General features: G+C 44.2%; 1 protein-coding gene across 1 annotated transcript in view; it reads right to left on the reverse strand.

Annotated features, from left to right (window-relative positions):
- Window positions 1-26,878, reverse strand: part of LOC116884949 (transcription initiation factor TFIID subunit 4B-like) — a 98,742-nt gene that overhangs the window by 12,836 nt on the left and 59,028 nt on the right. Inside the window, exon 8 of the mRNA XM_032886154.1 lies at window positions 3,122-3,230. Within this exon, the coding sequence (XP_032742045.1) occupies window positions 3,122-3,230 (109 nt within the window). The remainder of the gene's footprint in view (window positions 1-3,121; window positions 3,231-26,878) is intronic.

Below are 26,878 nucleotides of genomic sequence, written 5' to 3' on the forward strand. Positions count from 1 at the left end.
TTGTTTGTTTGTTTTGGTTCAGTTTTTTGCTTTGTTTTGGTTTGGTTTTGGTATATAAACCTACATTTTTTTACAAAAATATGAAGGAGGCACTCATGAGATTGAAAGTTAAGTAAGAGAAGTTGTCTTTCTGGGCATAGTGGTGCACACCCATAGAGTCAGCACTTGGCAGACTGAGGCAGAAGGATCACAAGTTCAAGGCCAACCTAGGCTATGCAGCAAGACCTTGTCTCAACAAGTAATGGTCATGAGTTTACAGTGGATGCTGGGCACTCAGCACTACTCAGAAGTGCACTGGATCACCATTCTTTTGTATCCTGGGATTGGCAATCAGCATGGTCAGAACCTCGGGACACCCCTTCCCCCTCCGTTCTAAGCATTGCCAGGTAGCTTTACGGCCAAGATTACAGTATTCTGTTTGCCTCTTAGAAACAGGAAAAGACCTGTTTGCCCTGCCTCTTTCTGCTCTGTCTCCCCTTTCTTCAACAGCTTTCCCATATGAAGCACATTCACAGAAACTTTCCCTGATTGATCAAGAACGACTTACGTTTGAGGGTGCTTGGTATTGGAGTGAGGGACTTAATGTAGAAAAAAGAGGGGTAGAAAGAGACGATGGAGTGGTGACATTGGTAAATGACCCAAAGACCGGGTCCACAGTGAGTGAAGTTATAACAAAGTTCACCATTGCACCCTACAAAAATGAGGACTTCTACTCCCTACACCAGCACTGGGTAGGGGAGCAGAACCCTCTCTGAGCATCCAGTGCCCTCCCTGGACTGTGCCCGGTGAACGAAGGGAAGACGGAGGGTTCTGTGGCTCTGCCACTCACAGTCTTGTGAATTTCTCCCATGAATTACAAATGCCCCCATCCTGTTGAACCTGTCTGGTGCTTGCCTCACCTAATACCAGACATTGCTTTGCCTTCATTCATCCTCAAGCAAAACCTGTCATCTGTCTCTCTTTTGGCAAAAAGACAAGTCCACTCCTCCCAGGCCATTCACTTTGGCAGGGCGGTGGTGCATGAGGCATTGCAGGGCTCCCTCTCTAGGCTTTGAGAGGCCCTTGATTTAGAAAGCTGGGCACCATTCACCCATGCAATTCCAACCATGCAAACCAGCAGCACAGATCCCAAACCCAAACAGAAAAAATTACCCATCTATCCACCCACTTCCTGCTAACAGCATCAGTTATGAGTGTGGGCCATCCTGTTGTTTCAGTAAATTTTCAGAGCTCAAGCACTCCAGGTCTAACTGGGCCTTGACTCTACAGAAGACATCGTAGTCTGCTGTATTAAGGCCTCACTCAAGTTGATGAAAATCTGAGATTGTTAGAACCAGGACGAGGAAGAGACTCCCAGGACTCTGCTTTAGTGATCTTGGCCTTGTTCCTTCAGACCCTACGGGGAGGGATCCAGCACTGGCCCCAGAAGTGAGCTCCCAGCAGGCCAGGTGTTTCTGTTTTGTTGTGCAGACTCCCTGCTTGGCCTCTTCAGCCCTTTCTGGCCTCCTCCCTGGGGACCCTTACCAACCAGGTCAGTGAAACAGGAGATGACCCATGTCCAGGAATTGTGGCACGCCCCTCCCCCCATGGATGTTGCCCAGATGGGAACATCTCAGACTGTGAATGTGGCAGCAAAGGGGCTGAACGTCACACAGGCTGATTTTCAGTAAGAAAGAGTGGCCCTCCATCTGACTTTAGAATGGATTCTCTCCTTGGATACACTCCCTGCAGCATACTCCAGAACAGATTCCACTTGGCCCCATCCCGAGACATGGCCCAGAAGTAACATATTCCCCCTCCTGTCCTCCAGGCTCACAAGGCTGGGCCATGAGTGACGTGGCTATCACCTGATCTTGGAGTCCAGCCCTATCCTGAAAGTCCAGCCACACCTTAGAAGAGGCCCAAGGTGCACAGCTGGTCCTCTGGTCGCCTCTGACCTCTACAGAGTTACCTATGGCCTGACCATCACTCAGGCCTTTTCTACCAGTGACTGTCACAAATGCAGGAGCACCGCAGGCCTGAGAAAGAGCATTAAACATCACATTCACAAATGCATAGCCTAGCCAGCAAGTATGTAACTTCAGACTCACTCAGGTGGCAGTCTCTAGTGACACTCTGAGGGGATGCCTCCTCTCAACCTTCACTCCCACAGCAGGCAGCTGAGGCTTCTAGACCACCAGACCCCTACCTCCCAACCCCCACAATGCTGCAGTTAGACAGCTGCTGGTCAATTGTCCTGTAGTGCTAGAGGATCACACTAGAAGTCCAGGGGACTGGGGTAGGAGGATTTAAAGGAAAAGGTCTATTCATATTGACTATGACCCATGTGACCTTGCTTGAGGAGTGGAAGGGGTGTGCTGCTGGCAGTCTTTCTGCTGTGGCCACTCCCTATCCCTTTTGAAGTGATGACTGTCACAGCATATTGCCCGTGGGGTGAGAGAAGGGGACCTATGCAGGCTGTACTCTGGGAAGTACTGCAGTGACTCACAGGGGCTTAGGAGCCCAGGGAGTCTTACTATAGAACTCACTGGAACAGCTTCACTAGGGAGCATGACTCAAGTGCTCTTGCAAGGTTTATGAAGCAAATAAATGGTTCTGCACCTGGAGTTCCACCCAACCATGCTGGGGAGGCACCCTGGGGTACAAATGACTGACTCAAAAGTTGGCCTGTGCTGCCACCAACAGTCAGAGGACAGCCGCCAGGTCCTTCCAGAGCTGGTGTGACTTCTGCTGATTCCAAAGAAGCTAAACAAAGACAGCCAATCCCTGCTGATGGCTTTGTAGATACCCTGACATCTGCCACCAGCTACCTGATAGTCAAGATGCTGAGTGCTCTGGGAGGGGCCCTGCAAGTGCTAAGACCTCTGTGCGGACATAGCTTCTGTCTTCCAATCTCTAAGGGACATGTGTGTCCTTCTGTGTGTTGTAGCGAAAAGGTTCCTGCTGTAAGTCTCCAAACACCAGTAACCTGGGGGATCAACTGCCCAACCCTTCATGTGAGACTATGTCTACTCCCTACCCTAATCCCTAAACCACCTGGGAGGAGAAGATGGAATGAGGTTGTAGAGTCCCAGGAAGAGGGTAAGGATTCTCCAAATACTATGGGCTCTGCAGGGCATACCTTCAAACCCTGACACGCTTAGACATGGAACAGAGAATGATACTGACTGGGAGCAAAAGGAGGTCACATAAAGACTCAGTCTCGACACGGGAACCATGTGCGTTTGCATCTGAAAGAGAACAGTAGTCAAGAGAATTAGCATCAGGGGATTGGTGGGAACAGACTATCCCTACAAGGCAAGTTGGGGGTGGGGCAGAAGTGAAAATGGAACAGAGGGTGAGGAGCAAGACCAGGAAGGGTGGCTTAAAGTTCCAAGGTCCTCCAACCGTGCTTCAAAGGAGAAGTACGATCGGATGTGATCTTCATGCACACAACCAGAATTCAAAACACATCAGCCGTCTGACTTGAAATTCCTCTCAGGTTGGTGAAAGCCTTCCTGCGTCCCCTTCCTAACCACTGCGACGGCTTTGAAGGCCAGAGCTCTGAAGTCCAGCCTCAGTCGAGTGCTCCCTTTGCCTTTTCCCTCTACGGACACTGAATAAGCAGAGACGCCGTGCTTCTTTCTGGCAGGTTGAAAGCGGCCTGCCATTATTCCAGTGACCTATCAAAGACCAGATCACTGGGTGACCACGGCAGGAATGGTAAGAAATCACAGGCAGAAGGGACACAAGGCACTGTTTCTTGTGGTCAACCTGCCAGGCTGTAAAAGTGTCTAGAATCAAGAGGATCAGAGACACGTGCTCTGTGACAGATAACCAGGGGGTCTGATTGATTCAACCCAGTTCACTCCTGCACTCCTTACCACGGCTTACAAAGGCAGTCACTCCATACAGCACCAGATATGTCCCAGCCTTCGCAAACTAACAACTCCCCCAAGAAAGATACACCACGGCACCTTAACCCTGCCAGGAAATCACACTCAACCTGAATAATGTGTGTTGTTTATTTTGCCATACAAAAGAGTGTGTGTGTGTGTGTGTGTGTGTGTGTGTGTGCGTGCGTGTGTGTGTGTGTGTGTGTGTGTGTGTGTGTGAGTGTATGTGTGTGTGTAATGGCAACTTGAGGACTTGAGGAAGTTGGCTTTCTTCTACCATGGTCAAACTCAGGGATCAAACTCAAGTTAGCACAGCTCTTGTCATCAGGCAACTTTACTCACTAAGTCTGGGCCCAAGCTTAGTAAACCCTTATTCTGTGTGAAGAAGATAAACTGAAAAAAGGAGGAGGCAGACAGTCACAGGGATGGCGGTCGAGGCCAACATCCCCCAGTGCTTGGCTCTTACTTCACCCTTGGCACACTGTGTTCTAACCAGCTGCCCACCTCACCAGGGCGGAGGTGCTCCTTTGGCAGGTCTGCCCTTCTCTATCCTGGACTCTGTTGTATGAGGTGCTCCGTCTGGTATGGAGGCCATCAGAGTGTGCCGCACGGATGTAAGGTCAATGAACACGAGAAGGCATGGAGTGGGGATGGTAGCACCCCATTTTGAGGTTGACTGGAAGAGTGGTGTGAAATGATCCAACTTACAAACAGGAAACCTATGGAGCACAAGGGGGGGTGGGTGGCTAAAGTTTAACCCTGTAGCTGGGGAAGGGGATCAGCTTGTTCCAGGGTGAACAAGTGCTCAGATTCAGGCAGCTTCCAGGCCTAGTCCTGAGGGCACAGGGGCCTGTGAGCAGCCCAGGGAATGATCCAGACCGTGCCAGCCCACTTTCTGCTTTGTCGTGGCCACGTATAACGCTTTGGCTTGGATCGTTGCCTCCTGTGGCCCATGCACTCCAGGCTGGCTTGACAGCATGGGATGAGATTAGTGGATAAAGTCTTTAAGACACAGCGGGGAGTTAGGTGAGGGATCTACCCTTACAGGAAGTTCTGGGACCTCACTCAGCCCCTCCCTGTTTCTCTTCACTTCCTGCCTGTCACGTTGGGAGCACTTGTTCCTATTATGTGTCCCCAGCACTGCCTTGCTCTGATTCCAAGAAACAGGGCAACCATTCAAGGACTGAAACTTGAAATATGAGCTATTATAAATCTTTCCTCTTTTTAAATTATCTTAGGTATTCCATTACAAATCGAAGACACACAGATATCATTTGCTCACCTGTAAAATGAGTCACTTACATTAGTGTCTAAAACTCCTACCACCCCAAAAGCCCCATACAGTTCTGTGGTTAGTAATAAATGACTAGAACACTTTCATGCAGGACCACTACTGAGCATAAGCAAAGCAGTTTCTAAAAATCAGAGTGACTCATGAATCAAATGGAAAATTCAGTGGGGGAAACTCTCAAGAACATAATAATATTTTTTAAATCATAATTCCATGCTATAAATTCCCCAAAAGCCCATTTAAAAATGAAAATCTTTAGTTATTATCATCACTACCAGCGTTACTATTACAATTACTTTCATTTCCATGCTGTCTGATTTGGTTGGAAAACTTGTGTGGGAAATTTATGAGAGGGTTGGGGAGATGGATCAACAGGTAAAATTGTTTGCTATACAGGCATAAGGATCCCCAGCGTCCACTGTAAAAGCTGAGCCTGGCTGTTGGAGCCTGCAGTCCCTGTGCTGGATAGGTAGGTGGGGACAGGAGGGGATAGTAGTTCCAGTCCTGGACTGTAGGAGGGTGGGGGGCAGGAGCGGACAGCAGTCTCAGTCCTGGACTGTAGGAGGGTGGGGGGCAGGAGGGGACAGCAGTCCCAGTGCTGGACTGTAGGAGGGTGGGGGGCAGGAGGGGGCAGTAGTTCCAGTGCTGGGCTGTGGGTGGGTGGGGACAGGAGGGGACAGCAGTCCCAGTGCTGGGCTGTGGGTGGGTGGGGACAGGAGGATTCCTGAGACATGCTGAACAACGGTAAGCTGCAGGTTCAGCCAGCCCTGTCGTAGGAATAAGCAGAGAGAATGCTGAAGAATGGATCCTCCTGTGGCCAGAGCCATTCTGATAGGAATTAAAGTGGAAAGGCATGTGTGCATGTGTGTGTGGTGAGATGGCTGTGTAGGCTTGCCACCAAGCCTGGGGATCTAAGTTCAAGCCCTGAGACCCCAAAAGTAGAAAAGAACAACCTACCATAAATCGTCTTCTGACCTTCACACACACGCACACACTGCACACAGACACACACACACATGCACACACACAGACACACACACACATGCACACACTGCACACACACACACATGCACATACTGCACACAGACACACACACACATGCACACACTGCACACAGACACACACACATGCACACACTGCACACAGATATACACACACATGCCACTGCACACAGACACACACACACATGCAGACACTGCACACAGATGCACACACACACTGCACACACTGCACACAGATACACACACACATGCACACACTGCACACAGATGCACACACACACTGCACACACTGCACACAGACACACACACACATGCACACACTGCACACAGATACACACACATGCACATACTGCACACAGACACACACGCACATGCACACACTGCACACAGACACACACACATGCACACACTGCACACAGATATACACACACATGCCACTGCACACAGACACACACACACATGCACACACTGCACACAGATGCACACACACCACTGCACACACTGCACACAGATGCACACACACACTGCACACACTGCACACACACATACACACACATGCACACACTGCACCCAGACACACAGACATGCCACTGCACACAGATACACACACATGCACACACTGCACACAGACACACACATGCACACACTGCACACAGACACACACACATGAACACACTGCACACGGACACACACACATGCACACACTGCACACAGATACACGCACATACTGCACACAGACACACACACATGCACACAGTGCACACAGATACACACACATGCACACACTGCACACAGATGCACACAGACACACACACACATGCACACACTGCACACAGACACACACACATGCACACACTGCACACAGACACACACACATGCACACACTGCACACAGACACACACGCATGCAAATAAATATAAAAATATAAAAGACACGTGAGGACCTGCTTAGACACAAGGCAAATAACGCTAATGTCTTCTCTGACCAAAACAAAACTAGAGGGCATGGCATGGCGTGGCACCGTGGCAGAGGCGGCATTTCTCTTCGTGTGAGGGTTCTTCCTTCATCTGAGTGCCCAGTGCACTTCAAATGCAGTTGAAGATCGCAGTCAGCATTTCATCTTTGCCTTAGGTCTATAACCAGCTCCTAAACATATCTGGCTTAGAAACCAACTTGTGTTGCCAGGTTGCTAATGATATTTTAAAAATCGTACTAGAATTTGTAATAAATTAAATTTATTCTAGCACCGTGTCTTTAGGCCAATGACCCTCACTCTCTAGGTTTGTGTTCCTGGGTCTGAATCCTGACTTTAGCCAAAGTTCAAGAGTGCTTTAAGATTCTGGATGCGGTCTGACTCACGCAGTTATGTAGTTACTGACAACGCTTTCATACTGAGAAGTCCAGGTTTACTATAAGTTAGTAAGAGCATATCTGTACTGAAATTCTCAGCATGTATAACACATATGTAAATTGTCTGGACATATTGCTAAAATTCAGATTCTGATAGAGTCACCAAGTGTTTACATTAATAGCAGTATTCAAGGTGACATTCAGAGTGCTGACCCATGGATCACACACTAAGTGACCTGCCTGACAGACAAAGGTTTCCTCCACAAAACACTGCCAAGATGTGTCCATGCCTGTGGTCAGTCTTTCCTTATGCCTGTGACACTGCCACCTAGCCAGGTTGTCTGCAACGAGGACTGTCTCTTGACTCCAGAGTAGTCATTTTTAGCCTGGCCAGATATCAAAGAGATCATTTAGTAGAAAAGCACTCTCGAAGGCACGGGTGTTCAACAGGAAGAACATTTCACAGGCTGAGGATTGAAGATGATATACATGCAGGGAGGGGTGGGGGACACGCAGTAGAGAATTAAGGCATCAAGCAAGGACGTTGGTCATAGACACAGAGACCAAGCACCTGGGCACCAGAGTTGGAAGAAAGAGATTCAGATACTGCAGGGAGGGACAAATGGTGAGCAAGCTGGGCTGATGAGAGGGCTCAGCAGGTAAAGGTGCTTGCTGCCAAGTCTGAGGACCTGAATTTCATGCCTTGGGACCTACACTACTGAAGGAGAGACCCGACTTCCATTGTTATGTTATTCTGACCTCACACGTATGCCAAGATTCACACCACACTAAACAAACATACAAGCAATGTAAAGCCATCACAGGTGGCTACAGTTTGTGCTCTGTGCAGAAAGGGTTTTGTGCTCTTCGAAGCCTGACTTAGACGTATAGAAACCATTTCAAGAGTGGTATGTTCTGTAGCCTTCCACTAAATGCTGTGAATGTGGACGTCTTGTGTGTCCACTGTACTTTGAAACCCCTCTTTTACTTTAGCCATGATTTTACTACAGAAAATAGGGCACAAAACAAAAACAAAACCAACAACAACAACAACAACAACAAAAACCCCTAAATTTAAAGGATGTTTTAAATGTAGACACATTTATGGTCACATTTACCTCCAGACAGTAAGATCCCATTCCAGACCATCCTGTCACACTAAGGGTGGCCAATGACACTAAAAGGCAATAGAAGAAGAATGGAAGGGACAGGCCTGGCCGCTTAACCCTGAAATTAACTCCTAGAGTTCTAGAGGCTAGAAATACAAAGTCAAGAGTGAACCAACCTGAGTGTTGTTGGCTTAAGATGGCTGTCACCTCACTTGTCTCCACGTAATCTTCACTCTATCTTCATCCCAATCTCATCTTAACAAAACATCAGTTGCCAAGCAGTGGTAGCTCACACATTAATCCTAGCACTCAGGAGGCAGGTGGATCTCTGAGTTTGAGGCCAGACTGGTCTACAGAGCAAGTTCCAGGCTAGCCAAGGCTACACAGAGAAACCCTGTCTCAAAAAAGCAAAACAAAGCAAACAAACCGGCAAACAAACAAAATCCCAAAACCAAAAACCAAACCAAACCAACCAAAAAAAAAGGGGGGGAGGATTGGAAGAGAGGAAAAAGAAGGCAGCAGATTATACAGGGTCTGTCCTCATGGCTTCATTTTAACTCTACTTTAAACCCTCGTTCTCCAAATACAGCCAGATTCTGAGTTAGTTGGAGCTTAGGCTTTCAACACAGGAACAGCTGTGTGTGTCACAATTCAGTCCCTAACCTTGCCATGTTCTTCCTTGAGATGGCTGCTTGGCTGATACCACGGCTAGGTATCACTATAGCAATTGCCATGACAACACCGTGAACCCTGCAACAGTATGGTCAATTAGATACAGTTACAGTTGGCCATGAAGGGATAGCAGGGCTAATTAGTAGATTAGTGTTGGAGGGCGGTGACATGCCTTGTGGTTTTATTGCCGGCCCTGTCTTGTTCAACACGTTTGTAGACAAGGAATGAATGCAGAAGGCATGCTTATGAAGTCATTGGAAGACGTAAAGCTGAAGCTGGGAATGGTGGCACAGGCTTGCAATCCTAGCATTCAGAATGCAGAGAGGGAGGATTAGGAGTTCAAGGCCAACCTCGGCTACACAGCAAGCCAAGCCAGTCTGAGTTAGCGAGACTTTATCTCAGAACAAAGACAACTTCTGGCCGAGAGGCATAAGGAACTACATAGTTGCCTGAATAGTTTTAACTCAAATGTCCTCATCAACCACAGCGCAAAGTCCTGGAAACATCTGCTAGAGTAAAGACTAAGTTGCAATTCCTGAAAGTAGCAAAGGGCTGGGATTGTAAGGAGGCTGTAGTGTCGGGTGCATGGCCTTTGCTGTGACCACTTATGGAGGAATTACGACGGCAATTGGATATGGGGCTTGTGCTATTCACAGAGGCCTCTGATGCAGCCTGTAAATCAGATGAGGGGGAGACAGAGGTGTTTGTCTGCTGTTTCTTACAGCTGGGGAACTGAATGAGAAAGAAAGGTCAAATCAGATCTGTTAAGAAGCCCCTCCCGAGACCCATCATCTTAGAACCAAGAATCAGACAGTGAGGAGAGAACACGGTAAAGTTGATAGAAAAGACTCCTCAGCTGCACTGGAGAAGGAAAATCCATGATGGACGTAGAGAGGAGCCTTTGCAAGGACCCAATACAAGGAACTGTGTTAGTCAGGAAACACTTGGCACCCGAGCTGATTGAATTGAGAAAGGCTTTTAGACAAGCAACGAAAGATCCTGCAACAGCCTAGTTGACACCATTGGGCCTTGATAACATTTATTTTTTAGCATCCTCTTAGCCATCCAAAGCCGAGTTGAATGGATGACAGTGAGCATTCAGAGAGGCCACCCAGACCTTAAAGGTTCTGCTAAGTCTCTGTGTCTTATACACTTGGGAAAGTGCATGCAAAAACAACAAGGGCGGCCATTAAAAGAGTTTAAATGTAGGCACTCCAAGGACTAGGAAAAGGCTGGGTGGAAACCCCAGTACCAGGGGTGGGCTATCTCCTGCTGAAAATTCATGAATCATAAAAGCTACTGATATTGCTACTGGATTCATGCCGGAACTAGATAGCCACCCCCTATTGCTAAAGGTATTTCCAACTTTAGCTGCAGGACATTTTAAAAATCAACCTGAGACTGAACTAGAAGCTCCCTCCTACTCGGCTTCCATCGTGCTGCAAGATAGCATGCAGGTTGCTCAGGGAGAACACTCAGTAATAGTTCTGCTTGGCTATGTGCCCTGCGTGGCTGTAGTAGCAACAAGCAAGGCAGGATGTACCCACTGGTGAAATAGTGGCACAACTGCTTTGGGTGGAAAAAAATTCATATTAGACTCAAGGTTTGCTTCCTAGGAGAAAACTCACATCTGCTAGTGTGTATTCAGGCTATAAACCTGTGGCTGGGAGGGTCATAGGCCCCAGAAGGGAGCCAGTGATAATATTTTTAAAGTGCATGTGCTGTACACACGTTTATGCTCAGAGGTCACTGTGTTTGTCAGTTTTAATCGGACATGGAAGTGGAAGGTACATTATAAGGAGGACTCCTTTTTCTTAATTTATTTTTTATTGGATATATTTCTTTATTTACATTTCAAATGCTATTCCCTTTTCCAGTTTCCTGTCCATAAGCCCTCCATCCCCTCCCCCCATTCACCTTCCTTTACCGCCGCCCCCCCCCCCGACATTCCCCTGCACTGGGGGTCCAACCTTGGCAGGACCAAGGGCTTCTCCTTCCACTGGTGCCCAACAAGTCCATCCTCTGCTACATATGCAGTTGGAGCCCAGGGTCAGTCCATGTATAGCCTTTGGGTAGTGGTTTAGTCCCTGGAAGCTCTGGTTGGTTGGCATTGTTGTTCATGGGGTTGCAAACCCCTTCAGCTCTTTCAGTCCTTTCTCTAATTCCTCCATTGGGAGTCCTGTTTTCAGTTCAGTGGTTTGCTGCTAGCATTCGCCTCTGTATTTGACATGCCCTAGTTGTATCCCTCAGGAGAGATTTATATCCAGTTCCTGTCAACGTGCACTTCTTAGCTTCATCAATCTTATCTAGTTTTGGTGGCTGTATATATATGGGCCACATGTGGGGCAGGCTTTGAATGGCTGTTCCTTCAGTCTGTGCTCTAAACTTTACCTCCATATCTCCTATGGATATTGTTTCCCCCTTTTAAGAAGAAGCGAAGCATCTGCATTTTGGTCATGCATCTTCTTGAGCTTCATGTGGTCTGTGGAATGCATCTTGGGTAATTTGAGCTTTTGGGCTAATATCCACTTATCAGTGAGTGCATACCATGTGTGTTTTTCTGTGATTGGGTTACCTCACTCAGGATGATATTTTCTAGTTAAATCCATTTGCCTATGAATTTCATGAAGTTATTGTTTTTGATAGCTGAGTAGTATTCCATTGTGTAGATGTACCACATTTTCTAAATCCATTCCTCTGTTGAAGGGCATCTGGGTTCTTTCCAGCATCTGGCTATTATAAATAATGTTGCTATGAACATAGTGGAACATGTGTCTTTTTTGTATGTTGGAGCATCTTTTAATCAAACTCCTAAGAAGAAATGATCAGTGTAGTGACATCCTAGTCTGGTACTCAGCCAGAGACCGAGAAAAATAATCAGACATTTTTATCACCTTCTCAAAGACTCAGGGAACATTATGAAGATGGGGCAGAAAAAAAGCTACAAGAGGTAGTGTTGTACAGCAATTTCCTCTGCGTTGAAACATTTCATCCTAGATTGACACTTGTTAAGACTTAAGAAATAAAGCTTACAAATCCCAGTGAACAATGCACAAGTCTCAGGAAGTTCCTGAAATTTATAAAATTCACAAGATCCCCTAACTAAGATTATACAAAGGACCTGATGAAGAACTTTCTTGAGACTAGAAGGGCCATGCAAAATAAAGTTTTCTGAAGATGTTCACTTGAAGATACACACACACACACACACACACACACACACTTTTTTAACCACAATAAAGACATTTCTCAAAAAAAGATCAATTTATGGAGAATTTTGTGTCTGACTTTAAATGGAAAAGAAAGGTAGAGCAAGTAATGGGCAGTACCTTTGCAGATCAAAACATTTTAAGTTTCTAGTCTAAGGAGACACAAAACACAGTCATATCTTAACAAACTTTAGATTTTCACTATTTCTGAAGTCATAGATTGAGAGTATAAAACCTATTAAAGATATAAAATCATATATAGTGTACTTCTATAGTTGGCTGAAGGGTGTCCTTCCAAAATTCATGTCCACTGGAAACTCAGAATGTATTGCTGGACTAAAGAGAATACTTGCAGATGTTATTTCTAAGAGTCAAGATGAGGCCATTTTAGACTAAGCACAGGCCTATAGCCTGAATACAGTACCAGATATGAGTTATCTCCTGAGAAGCAAACCTTGAATCTAAAGTCCTTTCAGGAAGAGAAGACATAAAGACTCAGAGAATCCACGTCAGGACGGGAAAAGTTCTGTCACAAGCCAGGGCCTACTAGTAGCCAAGAGACAATTAAGGAGTCCTCTAGAACCTGAGGAGTGAGTGTGGTCCTGCTTGGACTGAAGCCTTGCATTTGGACTTCTGACTTCCAGACCTGTGAGAGAATAAGCGTCTTTTCCTTTCTGATTTGGCTTCTTTTCCTACTGCTGTGATTATATACTCTGACAAAAGCAACTCAAGGGAGAAAGAGCTTATTATGACCCATAGTTCAAGGGAGTCATCCATCACAGTACTGAAGCCAAGAAGGTAGTGATTTGAAGCAGCTGGTCACATTCCTTCCACAGTCGGAAGCGGAGAGTAATGGATGTAAAGTGTGTTTCTTGGCAGCTCTCTCCACTTAAAGTGAAACTTTAACTAAAAGCGAAGATTTCTCTGGAGAGTGCAGGCATGGTGCTAGGGCAATAGGTGAGAGCTTACATTGGATCCGCAAGCACAAGGAAGAGAGAGCAAGATAACTTTCCATGGCTTGAGCTATTGAAACCTCAAAGCTCCAAGTGATATACCTCCCTCCAACAAAACCACAGCTCTCAATCCTTCCCAAACAGTCCTACCAACTGAGGACCAAGTATTCAAACATAGCAGTCTATGGATGCCAGTTTCATTCAAACCACCACAGGGAGACCCGCTCAGCCTTAGGATTGGAGTCTCAACACAAAAAGCTTTAAAGAGCCAACCAGCAAGTCCTTTCCTTTCCTTGAAAAGCCTTCATTAATATCACAACCAGAAAAGGCTCTGAGTCCCATGGCACCAACCTCAAGCTTACATTTTTATACAAGCTTTCAATTTGCTAAATAATTTGTATAGATAGAATTGTGATCACTTTTCTCCAACATTACTTCAACATGTAAAGACTACTGTTAGTACTGAGACAGAAAGGGCATATCCATCCTGTCCCTCAGGTAGGCAAGATGAAATCGTTTAAGCCGATCTGTGAGCTACTTGAGGGAATGAGAAACATGGCCTCCACACACATTGAGTGACAGAACCGCACGACTCTCTCTCTCTCTCTCTCTCTCTCTCTCTCTCTCTCTCTCTCTCTCTCTCTCTCTTCACACCTCCCTGATGTCTCCTGTGGTAATGGACAAAGGCCAGAGTGCTGTGTTAATAAATTGAAAATGCCTATGCTATTGACCAGAGAGAAATGCACCCCAAATACTGACAGTCATGTATTTTCAGGTTTCTTATGTTTTTATTTGCCAAATTCCTCAGTCAGACTATATTGTTCAAGGGAAAAAAAATCTTTGAGCTAAAAAGTTTACAGTTCCTTTTTTGTAATTTCTTGAATCACAAATTGTGAAGAATTTATGTAGACCAATGTTCTCTTTTAATTTCGGAAGTTTGGACATTATGAATATATGACTAAACTCTTCCTTGTTTTCAATGTTATCTCCCCTCCATGATTTTAAAGTCAGCCAAAGTAAATGCTTGCTCTACCTTATAATTAATATCAAGCAGTATGTTTCTGAACACTCTATTTTTACCTAAAATCTTAGGATATTTAACTTAAAACTCTCATGAGGGCCAGTGATAGAGCTCAGCCAAACAAACTTTGGCAAGCTTTGATCCCACGTAAAGATGGACAGAAAGGATGCGCTCCAGAATGTTGTCCTCTGACCTCCACGTGATTATTGTGGTACACATTTAAAAGAATTGAGACAAATTTTAATTTTTTCACTGGACATGAATGCTGCACTTCAGTAACATACTTCTCCTCTAAGGAGTCTCTGAAAACCCAGTCTCAGGATTGTTTTTGAAAGAGTATACCTGGCCATAAGCTAGTATTTATGCAGGCATTCCATATTTCTAAGAGAGCACCCTTCCAGACACATACTGCATCCTGCTTCTTTGTCCTGCATGTTATCTCACCAACAGATTATTAGAGGCTTGATAAGTGAGTAGTTGGGTATGCAGGCAATCCCACCTATAAATCTCAGAGAAGAGGTTGGAGTGATCTTGAATCCAGGTTGGCTCACAGTGGTGGGGGAGGATACTAGTGATGCTTCAGAGTCACAGACAACACAGTGGGTCCATCCAGTGACTGACCTTTCTTCCGTCTCACTGCCACCCTCCTCCACCAGTAATAGGCATAAGATACCCCTCTTCTGTTGTCCTTACGGTGCTTATTGGTGGAGGAATAGTGGAACCTACAGACAGATTTTGGTAGATTCTAATGAAACCATGTAATTTATAAAATGGCAAACAAATTCATGAAATTTACGTAAATTTCAAGTAAAAATTGTTTTTCCATGAATACTATAACAAGATTCTACTAGCAGACCTGAACTGGAAAAATAGGTAGGTGGACTTTAGAGTAATGGAATTGTGAACACAGGTTAAGTCAGTATGCGGTCATGTGCAAGTAAGAGGGTAAGAACATAAGGACTGCACAGAGTGGTATGTCTGAAACTAATAAACAAGGATAGATCTTGAGAAGGGTTGGAGGTCCTGGGGAACCTGTAAGAGAAGCATTTTGGTGTGTCCTTTTATACAGTTTCAATGTGCCCTATATGTTACTATAATGTTTCCAATTAAACACTTGGAAGGAATGGCAATAACTGCTCCCAATCCTACAGGGAACAGTAGACAAAGACTTGAATGGAGATGTCTTAGTTAGGATTTCTATTACTGTAATGAAACACCACAAAAACAAGTTGGGGAGGAAAGGTTCATTGGCTTACACTTTCACATTGTAGTTCATGGTTGGAAGAAATCAGGACAGGGATTCACAAAGGTCAGGATCTTGGAGGCAGGAGCTAATGCAGAGGCCATACTTACAGGCTTGTTAAGCTTGCATTCCTATAGGACTCATGACTACCAGTCCAGGGATGGCACCACCCACAATGGGCTAGGCCCTCCTACATGCACATCAATCACTAAGAAACTGCTCTAACAAGTTTGCTTATAGCCTAATCTTATGGATGCATTGTTTTAAGTTGAAGTTCCTTCCTCTCAGATGACTCTAGCTTGTGCCAAGCTGACATAAAACGATCCAGAACAGTGGGTAAGGATTGTGATAGTTAATCTGAGTTGTTAACCTGGCTTAATTTACCCTCCCTAAAGAAACAGAACGGATATGTTCATAAAAATGTTCTCAGAACATTTTTCAGAGAAGGGAAGATCCATCCTTGATGTGGGCTGCATCATCACACCTGCTGGGGGGGGGGGTTCCTAGACTAAATAAAGAGGGGGATGAACACCAACCAGCATTTGTGTCTGCTTTGACTGAAGACAGACATCATGTGACCATCTATCTCACCTTCCTACTGCCATGCCTCCTTGCCAACCTTGATGGATTGTCATATCTCTTACACCATGGGCCAGAGTAAACATTGCTCCTGAAGTGACTTCTTGGTAGGTATTTTGACACAGTAACAAGGAGCTCCTATAGGGTTGGAGCTGTGGCAAGACTGAGTTCAATCATCAGCACCCATCCTCTACACACACACACACACACACACACAGAGAGAGAGAGAGAGAGAGAGAGAGAGAGAGAGAGAGAGAGAGAGAGAGAGAGAGAGAGAGAGAGTCAGACTTTTCTTGTGGCTTCCTGCATCAGTCTCAACGCAAAGGAATTTAGCCAAAGTACATAGTTGGGTAGGACAAAGCTGTGTCACTTAAAATCTCCAAATAACAATAAGCATTACTCCTGTATTACGTCCGTTTTATTTGATAGGCTGATCTGAACGACTTACACAGTCACATAGTCTTTACTAAATTCTCACAGTTACCCTATAGGCCAGGTACCTTTTTTTTTTTAAGATGAGGAAACAAAAGTAAAATATTTTGCCCAAGGGAAGTGGCACAGGCTTTTTATTGCTGTTGATAAAACACCATGAGCAAAAGCAACTTGAGGAGGAAAGAGTTTATTTTACAGTTCCACATTACAGTCCATCACTGAGGGAAGTAAAGGCAGGAACAGGACAGGAACCTAGAAGCAGGGGCTGAAACAGAGGCCATGGTGGAGGAGTGTCGGTTACTGACTCACTCAGCATGCTTTCTTATAGTACTCAGGGCTACCAGCCCAGTGGTGGCACCACCCCCAGAGAGCTGTTCCACATCAACCATCAACGAATAAAGTAAACCACAGGCTTATCCACAGATGAATCTGGTAGGGGCATTTTCTGAACTGGGGTTCCCTCTTTTAAAAGGACCCTAGCTTCTGTCAAGTTGACATAGAATTAGTCAGCAGAATTGGCTGTGATTAACAAGAGACCAGAGCAGCTAAAGTAAAACCTTTGTTTTGTGCTGACAATTGATAATGGTCAACTGCAGCTGAGAAATTAGTGGTGATTTAGAAGAGACTGGCATCACTGAGGTGAAATCTTTTGGAAAGTGTTTCCTCAGGGTCATCACACAGAACCTGTATTCTTGAGGCATCCATGGCTGTATCATGTGCTGAAGTTGTCAGTTTAAGAGTTACCCAGGTAGTACTGGTTTGAAGGTGTGCAGGGTTCACAGACAGCAGCTGAGTCTTTCTACTGGGTGGTAGTGCAGCAGTCCCTGAGGAGAGGCCATTGAAGGTACAGATTTAGTTACAGTAGAAGATCCAGGAGAGAAGAGCTCGTGGAGAGATGTTGAGGCTTGGCACCATGTGACGGGGTCCGAGTCCTTGAAGAGAGCCCTGTAGAGGCCAGTGGCAAAGACTCCAGCATTTTGCAGATGCTAGTACCACTACATGAACACCAAGGACGTGCTGTAGAGTGGAACCAGCCTGAAATAATGAGAGATACCGTGTATGCTGCAGACTAGGCAATAAACCCCAGGAAGCTAATCCATCAGAGGCACTCCCAGAAACCTGTCTCTGATGTGATTCCGGAGCTCACCAAGTTGACAACCAAGAGAGAGAATTACAAGAAGAACGGTACAAAGTAAAAACTGTCTACTGGGTTATATTTAGACACGTGACACAATATGCTTATGCCCTGCAGAATGTAAATGGAACTTTTGAGGACAAATTTGTACACACACTTAACGGATTCATTCTACAACATACAAAGTTAAAATTTCAAGTCGGCATGTACCTTGGCCCTGTTATTTTCCTAAAAATTATGCAGTGACATTGCTGTGTTTTCTGCTGGAACCATGACATCACTAGTATGAAGCCATAAGTACACTGCTCTTGACAAAATTTTAATGAAACAAAACTTACGCCACGTAGAATTTTGAAGAATTTTATAGGTTTTAAAAATGTTTGTTGGGTCAGTGAAATGGCACAGCAGGTTAAGGACACTTGCTGCCAAGCTGATGATCCGCTCTCCAGCCCCACATAACAGAGCCAAGTCCTTGAAATTGTACTGACCTCTACATGTGCATGCCTATAAATCATTCACACATATAATAAATACAAAAAATCTTCCCAATGCTTCAGTAAAGTGGAGGAGGGGGAGGAGGAGGAGGAAGAGGAGGAGGCGGGGGAGAGGAAGAAGAGGAAGAGGAGGAGGAGACAACGATGCCTGGAGTTAGAGAGATGACCCTGAGTAGGAGTGTCTGAGCTGGATCCATAACACTCACGTAACAAAACAAACACCACCACCACCAAGAAAAAGGCTTGTTAATATTGTGTATTAAACAATGCATCCGAAGAGCAAATCTACCCGAGGTCTCCATCTTGCCAACTGTGTATATCTTGTATACACATTTGTCTTTCTCTGTATAAGACAGGTCTTGAAACCTGTACAATACAAGTTTCAAAATGCACATCAAGGAACTTGGGAACTGGCTCAGTGGGTAAAGCGCCTGCTACGATGAGCATAAGGACCCAAGTTTGGACCCCTAGTACCAACATAAAATGTTAGCCATGGTGGTACACTCCTGGAATCTTAGAGCTCAGAGGTGAGGAAGGAGAGAGCCACAGGGGTTGCTGGCCAGCCAGTCTAGACTTGGTACCTTGTTTTCAATTATAAGATGGAGAGATAAGAGAGGAAGACACCTATATATACATACACTACACATACGTATATCACAAAAGGTTTTATATTAAAAATTTTGGAAAAGAGTATCTTGGTAAGAAAAACTCAATGGACCAAGAAAAGCTTTCAGAATAACTATGTTTAGCTTTCTTTTTGATTCAAATAGTGGGCAAAATTACAACTATTTCAAAGGAAGTGATATAGAAACTTAGATCTAAGTGTGATTCCAGAACCCAAATGTCCACAGAACCCAAATGCAAATAAATAAGACTCTCACTGCCAGGCAGACCCGTGTCCTCCAGGGCCGGGCTGCTAATAGGAACTGGTGCAAAGGCAGGGACTGAGAAAAGCTTTGTTTGTTTTTAATCATAAAATAATTATTTTAATGATGTATTTGAAATAATTTTAAACATCTGATCAATAAGATTACACAAATGTGGGAATATGCTGAACTTTACAAAAAATAAAGCTAAGCATTTAAATACACAACTTTGGGTATAGATCTCTTGGTAAAGTTCTTTTTAAAGCATATACATAATTTACGGCATTTCACATAACTTGCTAAAACAAAAATTGTGGCCAATTAAAGTCTTACAATAGTATAGAATGTGGCCATAACAGTCCCTGTGGGAAGAACAGGACGGAGAGTGACATACTGGAAATGTTTCCCCGGGAGAATTTGGCATTCTTTTGTATGTGATTTCAATTTCACCATTATTTTTGTCAGCTATAATATACACAAGTAGACTTAAAAGGGAGAGAGGAGGTTCTTTGAATACCAGGTTCCTCCTCAGAGGTACATAATGCACTGCTCGCATTTACAGACACCCACCCCAGAAGAGCAAAATGCTGACAGCACCTCTTAAGTACACAGTTCAAAGGGACTCCTACTGGTCAAATGCTCTGACCAGCAGTTAGAAATATGAAAAGTACTGGATGCTTAAAACAGGGTAACTGGGAAAGAAAGAATTCCTTCTTGGGAATTAAAACAATACAAAAACAAATCATCCTTTTGAAATATTGTAACTAAGTATCTGCCAGGCTTTCCTCTTTGGTTGACCTATGATTTTTTTTTTTCCATCACTAAAACAAGGATGAGCTTTGGAATTCCCAGTGCAGCCGTCTCTCCTTGGAATATGGTACACGCATCAGTTTCAAGATGCCATTTTCATCCCTTGTCAATTTGAATGCAAGGCCTCATTCTTTCCAGTATGTTCTAGCTTTTCCACATTTCAGTGAGGTATTTGTTTTAAAACTTGGCTGACAAGACGGCCCTCACTAGGTATTGGAAATACTGCAGTGGGAAGCCATGGACTCAGCGACCTCAGACACCAATGGTCTCCACGGCTGTGCAATTCTGGCTCAGCTAACAAGTGGGCTCTGCCTCTATGTGTAGCTTGTCACACGTCAACCATGGATGGTGACTTCAGCATTAGCTGAGTGAGCTCTGACTGCAGACCATGAAGTCTAACGCTAGGACACAGGTTCAGTACAGGGTGCATTGTGACTGTGTCTCCTTTACTGTACATGCAGACGCAGCCTGCATCAGAGGAAGGCACCTCATTGCTACCAAGTGGAAAAACAACAAAAGCAAAGGAAGGCGGGTAAAAGGGAGTCCCTAAATGCAGGTCAGTAAGTGATACTTCTGCATTCCCATTGGCAAGAGTCCACAGAGCATACAGACAAAATGTAGTGAAAGCTTGTCAGTGTGAACAGCGGTCCTCCATACTGGTGACTACTTTCCAGAGCAGATTTCAGAACAGGGAGACAGCGAGCGCGCTCCACGTCTTCTTTGGCAGTAAACAGTTGCGTTGGATGGAGTGATCACTTAAGAAGGGCAAGGTACAGGGCTCGAGAATACTTCATCTCTCTTTCCTGTTCCATACAGAATATCAAGTCCCTGAGGCTGACTCTTGTGATTCTTGGACGAAGCAATGGTTTGGTGGCTGTTAGGCTGGAAGTCCCGGAAGTAGAAGGGTTCTCTTTGAAGCTCTAAACAGGGAAATAACAAGAAGTGTTTAAAATAAGGACTTTCGTAAGGGAAAGAAAGCCTGTTGCTGTGGCACATGTGGCACTGTCCATTGAGAAAGTATTATGAAGGCACAACCCACTGAGGTCATGGCCTCATTCACTCCTCTCCTGACCTGGCAGAGCCTGGAAGAGAGATCTCGTCTCTTCTCTTCAGGTGCTCCTTTCCTCCATTCCCCTGCCCCCCCCAGGTCAGACTTCCCACTCAAAAGACTTTACAAAAAACTTCAAAGTGATGGGTGAATTTATTATTTTGATCATGGTGCTGAAGGGTTATATACACGTAAAAGGCCACTGCCACACAGCAGTCTTTTGTGCGTCAATTGTAAAAATAAACATAACAAAAGCCCATTATGGTTCAGATCTCATCAAGTTACAGTGCCAAAAAATCTTTAATGGCTCCCCAGAGGCCAGAGCTCCACTTGAAAATTTGTCTCCTTTCCTTTATACAACATTGCAACAAGGTCTGTGAGGGCTGCCTCCCACTGCTTAGACCACATAGGAAAATGATTCTGGCCTCGGGAAGTCATGTGTCATAAGCCTCACAGCAAGGTGGAATAGGATTTCATTTTTAATTTGATCTGAAGTCAGTGTCATTAGCCACTGTGCTGTGTGGTATTATTGATGGTGCCAGGTAAGCACCATCCGGGTTCCGTCCAATCGCACACTTGCTGTTCTCTTTTACAATGGACTTTAGTTACATGCAAAGGGCAGAGATCTCCAGAAGGCCACTCAAGGGCAATCTATTCATCTAATGAGATTTATTAAGAAGATCATGCTGTACAACAGTGATTCATAGATGGTTCCACCACACAAACTCACCAGACCATAAACTAAGGAAAATGATTATTATTTATGGCCCCTCTGGAAGACCAGCATGGACTATCCATAGTATTTTGTTGTTGAAACAGAGTCTCACTATTTAGCTCTGGTTGGCCTGGAACTCACTGTGTAGGTCAGACTAGCCTCAAACTCAAAAGATTTATTTCCCTCTTCCTCCCAAGTGTTGAAGTGCTGGCATCTAAAGGCATGTACTACCACACCAGTCTAATATTTCTTAACTGAGTTTACTAATTATAAACAGACCAGCCAATGTGAGATTCAAATTCATCTAAGAATGAACTGAAAGGCGGTATTCCTGCAACAAGACAGTTCCTTAAACATTGACATCTATGAATTATTTTGTCAAATTTTTCTTTTTAAGAGTTTACTTATTATTATTATTGTTATTATTTTTGGCTGCATGATGTGGGACTGAGTGAACAGCACATGCCTGATATGGTATGTATGTGGAGGTCAGAGAACAGCTGTGGAATTGGCTCTTTTGTATATTTATGTGGGTCTCAGAGCCACATTAAGTACTTAATGCCACTTAGATGACGAGGGCAACAACAACAAAAAAGGCAACCAACAGTCTTACCGAGTTTTGCCAGCAACCAGCCCTCTACAGGTGCAGAACTGCAGGTGCAGTAGTGGCACACACACTTTGGCAGTAACCAACAGCTCTGTGATTGGACCCATTCAACAAGATCGATACCATGTCTGGTACTAGAAACAGCTAATTATTCAGTACTAGAGAAATTATAGTTATTAAAATAGAATCTACAACTAACTAAACTAACTACTAAATCCCTAACAATAATCCCTAAACATTGTGTTTTTATAAGGGTAGACTTCAGCCCTCATCAAGGGAATCTCTTTGCAATAGTAAGGGACCACTGCAGAAAACCACAACCAATAAAAATGCAGAGTTGTGGAGTCCCGTCCTAACAGGTACATCTACAAATGTGAGCAATGATGACACCAATAAACAGGTCAAACTAGATGGGGAAAAGCCTATAAGGCCTCAATCCAACACAAAGAACTATGGATAACTGAGAAAAGAGCACAGCAATTGGCTGTCCAGTGCCAAACAGTGATTCCTAAACACACACACACACACACACACACACACACATACACACACACACACACACACACACACACACAAAAAACAATTATTGAAAAAGAGAGGCCATTAATTTTAAAAAGAGCAGGGAAGAATATGTGGAAGGATTTGGAAGGAAGAAACATAATTCAATTATAATCTCAAAAATGAAAAATAAAGCCAGGCATGGTAGTGTATTCCTTTAGTCCCAGCACTCAGTGGGGAGAAGCAGGTGATCTCTGAGTTGGAGACCAGCCTGGTCTACACAGTGAGTTCCAGGGCAGCCAGGACTATACAGAAAACCCTGTCTTAAAAAATACCAATTAATTAACAGATCAACTGATTATAAAGACGTTTAAATTGCTACCACACATGTGTGCATGGTATATATGAGCGCTGGTGAGCGTACAGCACATCAGGTGTTCAGGTGTCAGGAGTAGGCTCGCTCCTTCTACCATGGATTCCAGGGATCAAACCAGGCTTGCTGGACTTGCACAGCAAGGCACATTCACCCACTGCATCATTTTGCAAGCCCCAAATGAGAATTTCTTGGAATGATAACTGTTTAAAGGGAAACCCTCGTGTTGTGTGGGGGTGTGGGGTGTACTATCATAGCCGGTACATCATAGCAGCAAGGCCTTTATAGAGAAATAGCTGTGTTATATCAAACACAGAAGAGAGTCGAGGGTCTGCACGTGATTTCGTTCAGCTGGCATTGATTACACCCCTTTCTCAGAGAACGATGTCACCCAAACTGAGCATGCCTTCTAGTCTTCAGTAACATTCTGAGGACAGATAACCCCACAGCAGGCCAGCGTGATCACTGAGACTCTCCAGGGCACATACACCTTTTCGCCCTTTACTTCATTTTTTAAAACTTTATTTTGTTTTGAAATGTATTTTCAGGATGGCTCAATGTATCCATATTTGGTACAAGCCTGAGCCTTGTGTTTGGTCCCTGGAACCCATGAAAAGGTGAAAGGAAAGAACTGGCTCTTCAAAGTCGTCTTCTGACTTCCATGTGAAAGCAGACCATGCATACCCATGCACGTGCATCACGGACATACATTCAATAAAGAATTAATTTTGTAAAAATTGAAGTATAAAAAACCATTTTGACAGGATTGGTGAGTTTGATAGGATGAAGCAAGCCTGTGGAGACTTACACAGAGGTCCTTAGGTAACATGGGAATCAAATCTTCCCATTCTGTTTTAATAACACTAAATTTTAATTATTCCCTTCACAATTTTGGTTTGTTTTGACAGGGCAGGGCATGGTGTATACAGACTACAAAACATCAAGGTCAAAACCAGTCAACCTAATTTCATGATATTCATATCATGACTTTAGTCAAACACATTTTCTTATAACATTCAGTTTTTGAGAGCTATAACATCCTAACCACATCAGTCCTTTCATTAGGTTAAACTTGCTCATAGGACCCTATGGGAAGCCCATGAGGAGGAAGGATGCAGAGTATGATCTGTGCATGTCCAATTGGTGAACTGTGACTGAGCAAGCATGGCAGTCCAGTGAACAACCTGGTGTCTTCCTTTTCTGTGACCTTTGCCACTCAGGCATCCGAGAGACGACACTTTACTGCTGTCAATTACTATCACTAAAAACGATTTCTGCAGGATGGTCTCAACAACTCAGCTTTGGAAACAACAGATACATACAACAGCAAGTCAGTAAAATGCATTATTGACAGTGGCAGGCAATCTTGCTTATAAGGGTTAGAGTTATTTAAAACTTTAGTGCATTCCAAGGAAGTAAAGAAGGAAGAAGAGAAGGAGGTAGGAAGGAAGGATAGAAGGGAAGGAAGGATCTGATAAGCTCTCTACCCAGAGCCACAGATTTTTATTTAACCTTAATAACTTCTATAATATATGTCTGCATTCACTCTGCCTGGTGTTACATTTATCATAACTCTCTACTTGGAGTCAGTGACCAATTTTTCCATATTTAAGTTCCGAACCATGGATGAAAATCCCCACATGATTCGGGTAATCTCTTTACTCTCTTCTTTCTAAAAACAAACTTAATCACATTTTAATAATACCTGTCATTAAGAAGTAGCTTGTCTAACTAGGATTTCATCCAAAATTTTCTGTGGAGCCCATGTTAGAAGGAATATGAGTATCCTGAAAGACTTTCTAAACAACTTTCTTTAAAAAGCAGCTTTTAATTTCTAACTCTCTGATCTGCCATTACTTATCACACAGCAGGGGACCTACAGCCTGCCAGCCCAGGCTGCTTCCATGTTTCTTTGTTTGAATTCCCACCCTTGAGATATCACATGACTTAACATGGCACTGGCCTCCTCTTAGAAAATAAAACTTTCTCTCAATTCTTAGGATTACTAGTGGTTTCTAGCCCACAAGTTGGTTCACCATCTGTTGTTGTAAAAATACAAAAAATAAAAAAGTAGAGTTGTCTTTTATCCCCACTTAGGTCTGGCACCTCAGTGCCCCAGGATATCTGCTGGATATCTTGCCAGAAGCACACATTCCAATTCTGTGGTGGCCCAGACCAGCTGCCCCATACTCCATTACACTTAAATCTACATATGAAAGACCACACAACACATACACACACACACACAAAAAAAAAAGGGAAGGAAGGAGGAAAAGAAGATGCAGGAGGAAGGGAAGATGGATGGATGGACAGATGGATGAATAAATAGATGATCTTGTATAGTTCGGGTTGGTGCTCAAATCACCTCAAAGCCTAGGATAAACTCTGATTTGGGCCTTCCTATCTGAACTTCCCAAATGTTAGGATCGTAGCTGTCTGCCTCCATGCCTAGTTTATATGGTGGTGGGAATCAAACATAGGGCTTTCAGCAAGCTGCCCCAGACTTACTGACATAGCTACATTTTCAGCTCAAGAAAGGTTTTTTTCAGTCATAAATGATATATTTTTGCTAATTCTAACTCTATACATATATATTTACAGTGTTCACACCCCTGCCTGAACCATGTTTACATCTTACCTAAGTCTTAAAGCTGACTAGTGAGTATGTCCCAGCAATGCTGTCTTTATGAAAATACCTAGAAATGTCATTTTTACCAAAAGGCACACACGTTTATATTTTGTACTAGTATTCACAGTAGTCCTAACTGGAAACACAGTGGCTATTGTAAGTGGGGTAAGTTATAACAACTGAGAGGAGCCAGGACACAAAGAAACAACTACTGTACGGTGACCTTCTTGCCATGTTTCCAGACAGGCAAGCCTGCAGGAGTAGGGGTCAGGGGTCAGGCAATGAGTCTTCTTGGGGATCCAAGGAGCTGGGAGGACACAGCCATTTTCTAAGACCCCATGATGCTTCCTTCTTATCTGATTACTGTCTAGGCGGGACCATTCCCTGTCTAAAACCTGAGTCAGCTTATGCTTTGGCTTTGTTTCTTTTGTACCAAAGTGGTGTTTTGATTAAAAAAAAAAAAAAAATTAAACTGCTAGCAAAAATCCCATCTCATCTCTGTAGGAAATTAAAAGGAAAGTGCAAAAGGGGGAAGAGAAGATGGTAAGATGGTTAAATGCTAAGAAAATAGAGACCCACTTATCTGGGCTAAAGAACAAAGGGCTACGGTCCATGTCTGCCACATGCAATCCTGAAGGATCCCAGGGAAGAGCTGTACTACAGCTGCCAGGCCAGGGTTGAAGAGGAGGTCACTGCAACAGGATGCAGTGGAAGGCCTGAGGCAACGTTATAAATGAAACAAACCCCAAAGGACACTCCAACCCACCACAACTGTCTTTCATAATTCACAACTTCACTCGCTTCCCCCAGATCATGACTGACTTAGAAAGCCAGATTCTTGAAACTGAAAAGTAAATGCCTACTGTTCTGTAAGTGGGGTACTTAACAATAGTTAACGATGCTGACCAGTTAGTTAATAAATGACCAGTTAGTTAAATAAATGCCTAGTGTTCTGTAAGTGGGGTAGT

This window comes from Rattus rattus, chromosome 15 (genome assembly GCF_011064425.1).
Source record: "Rattus rattus isolate New Zealand chromosome 15, Rrattus_CSIRO_v1, whole genome shotgun sequence".
NCBI lineage: Eukaryota > Metazoa > Chordata > Mammalia > Rodentia > Muridae > Rattus > Rattus rattus.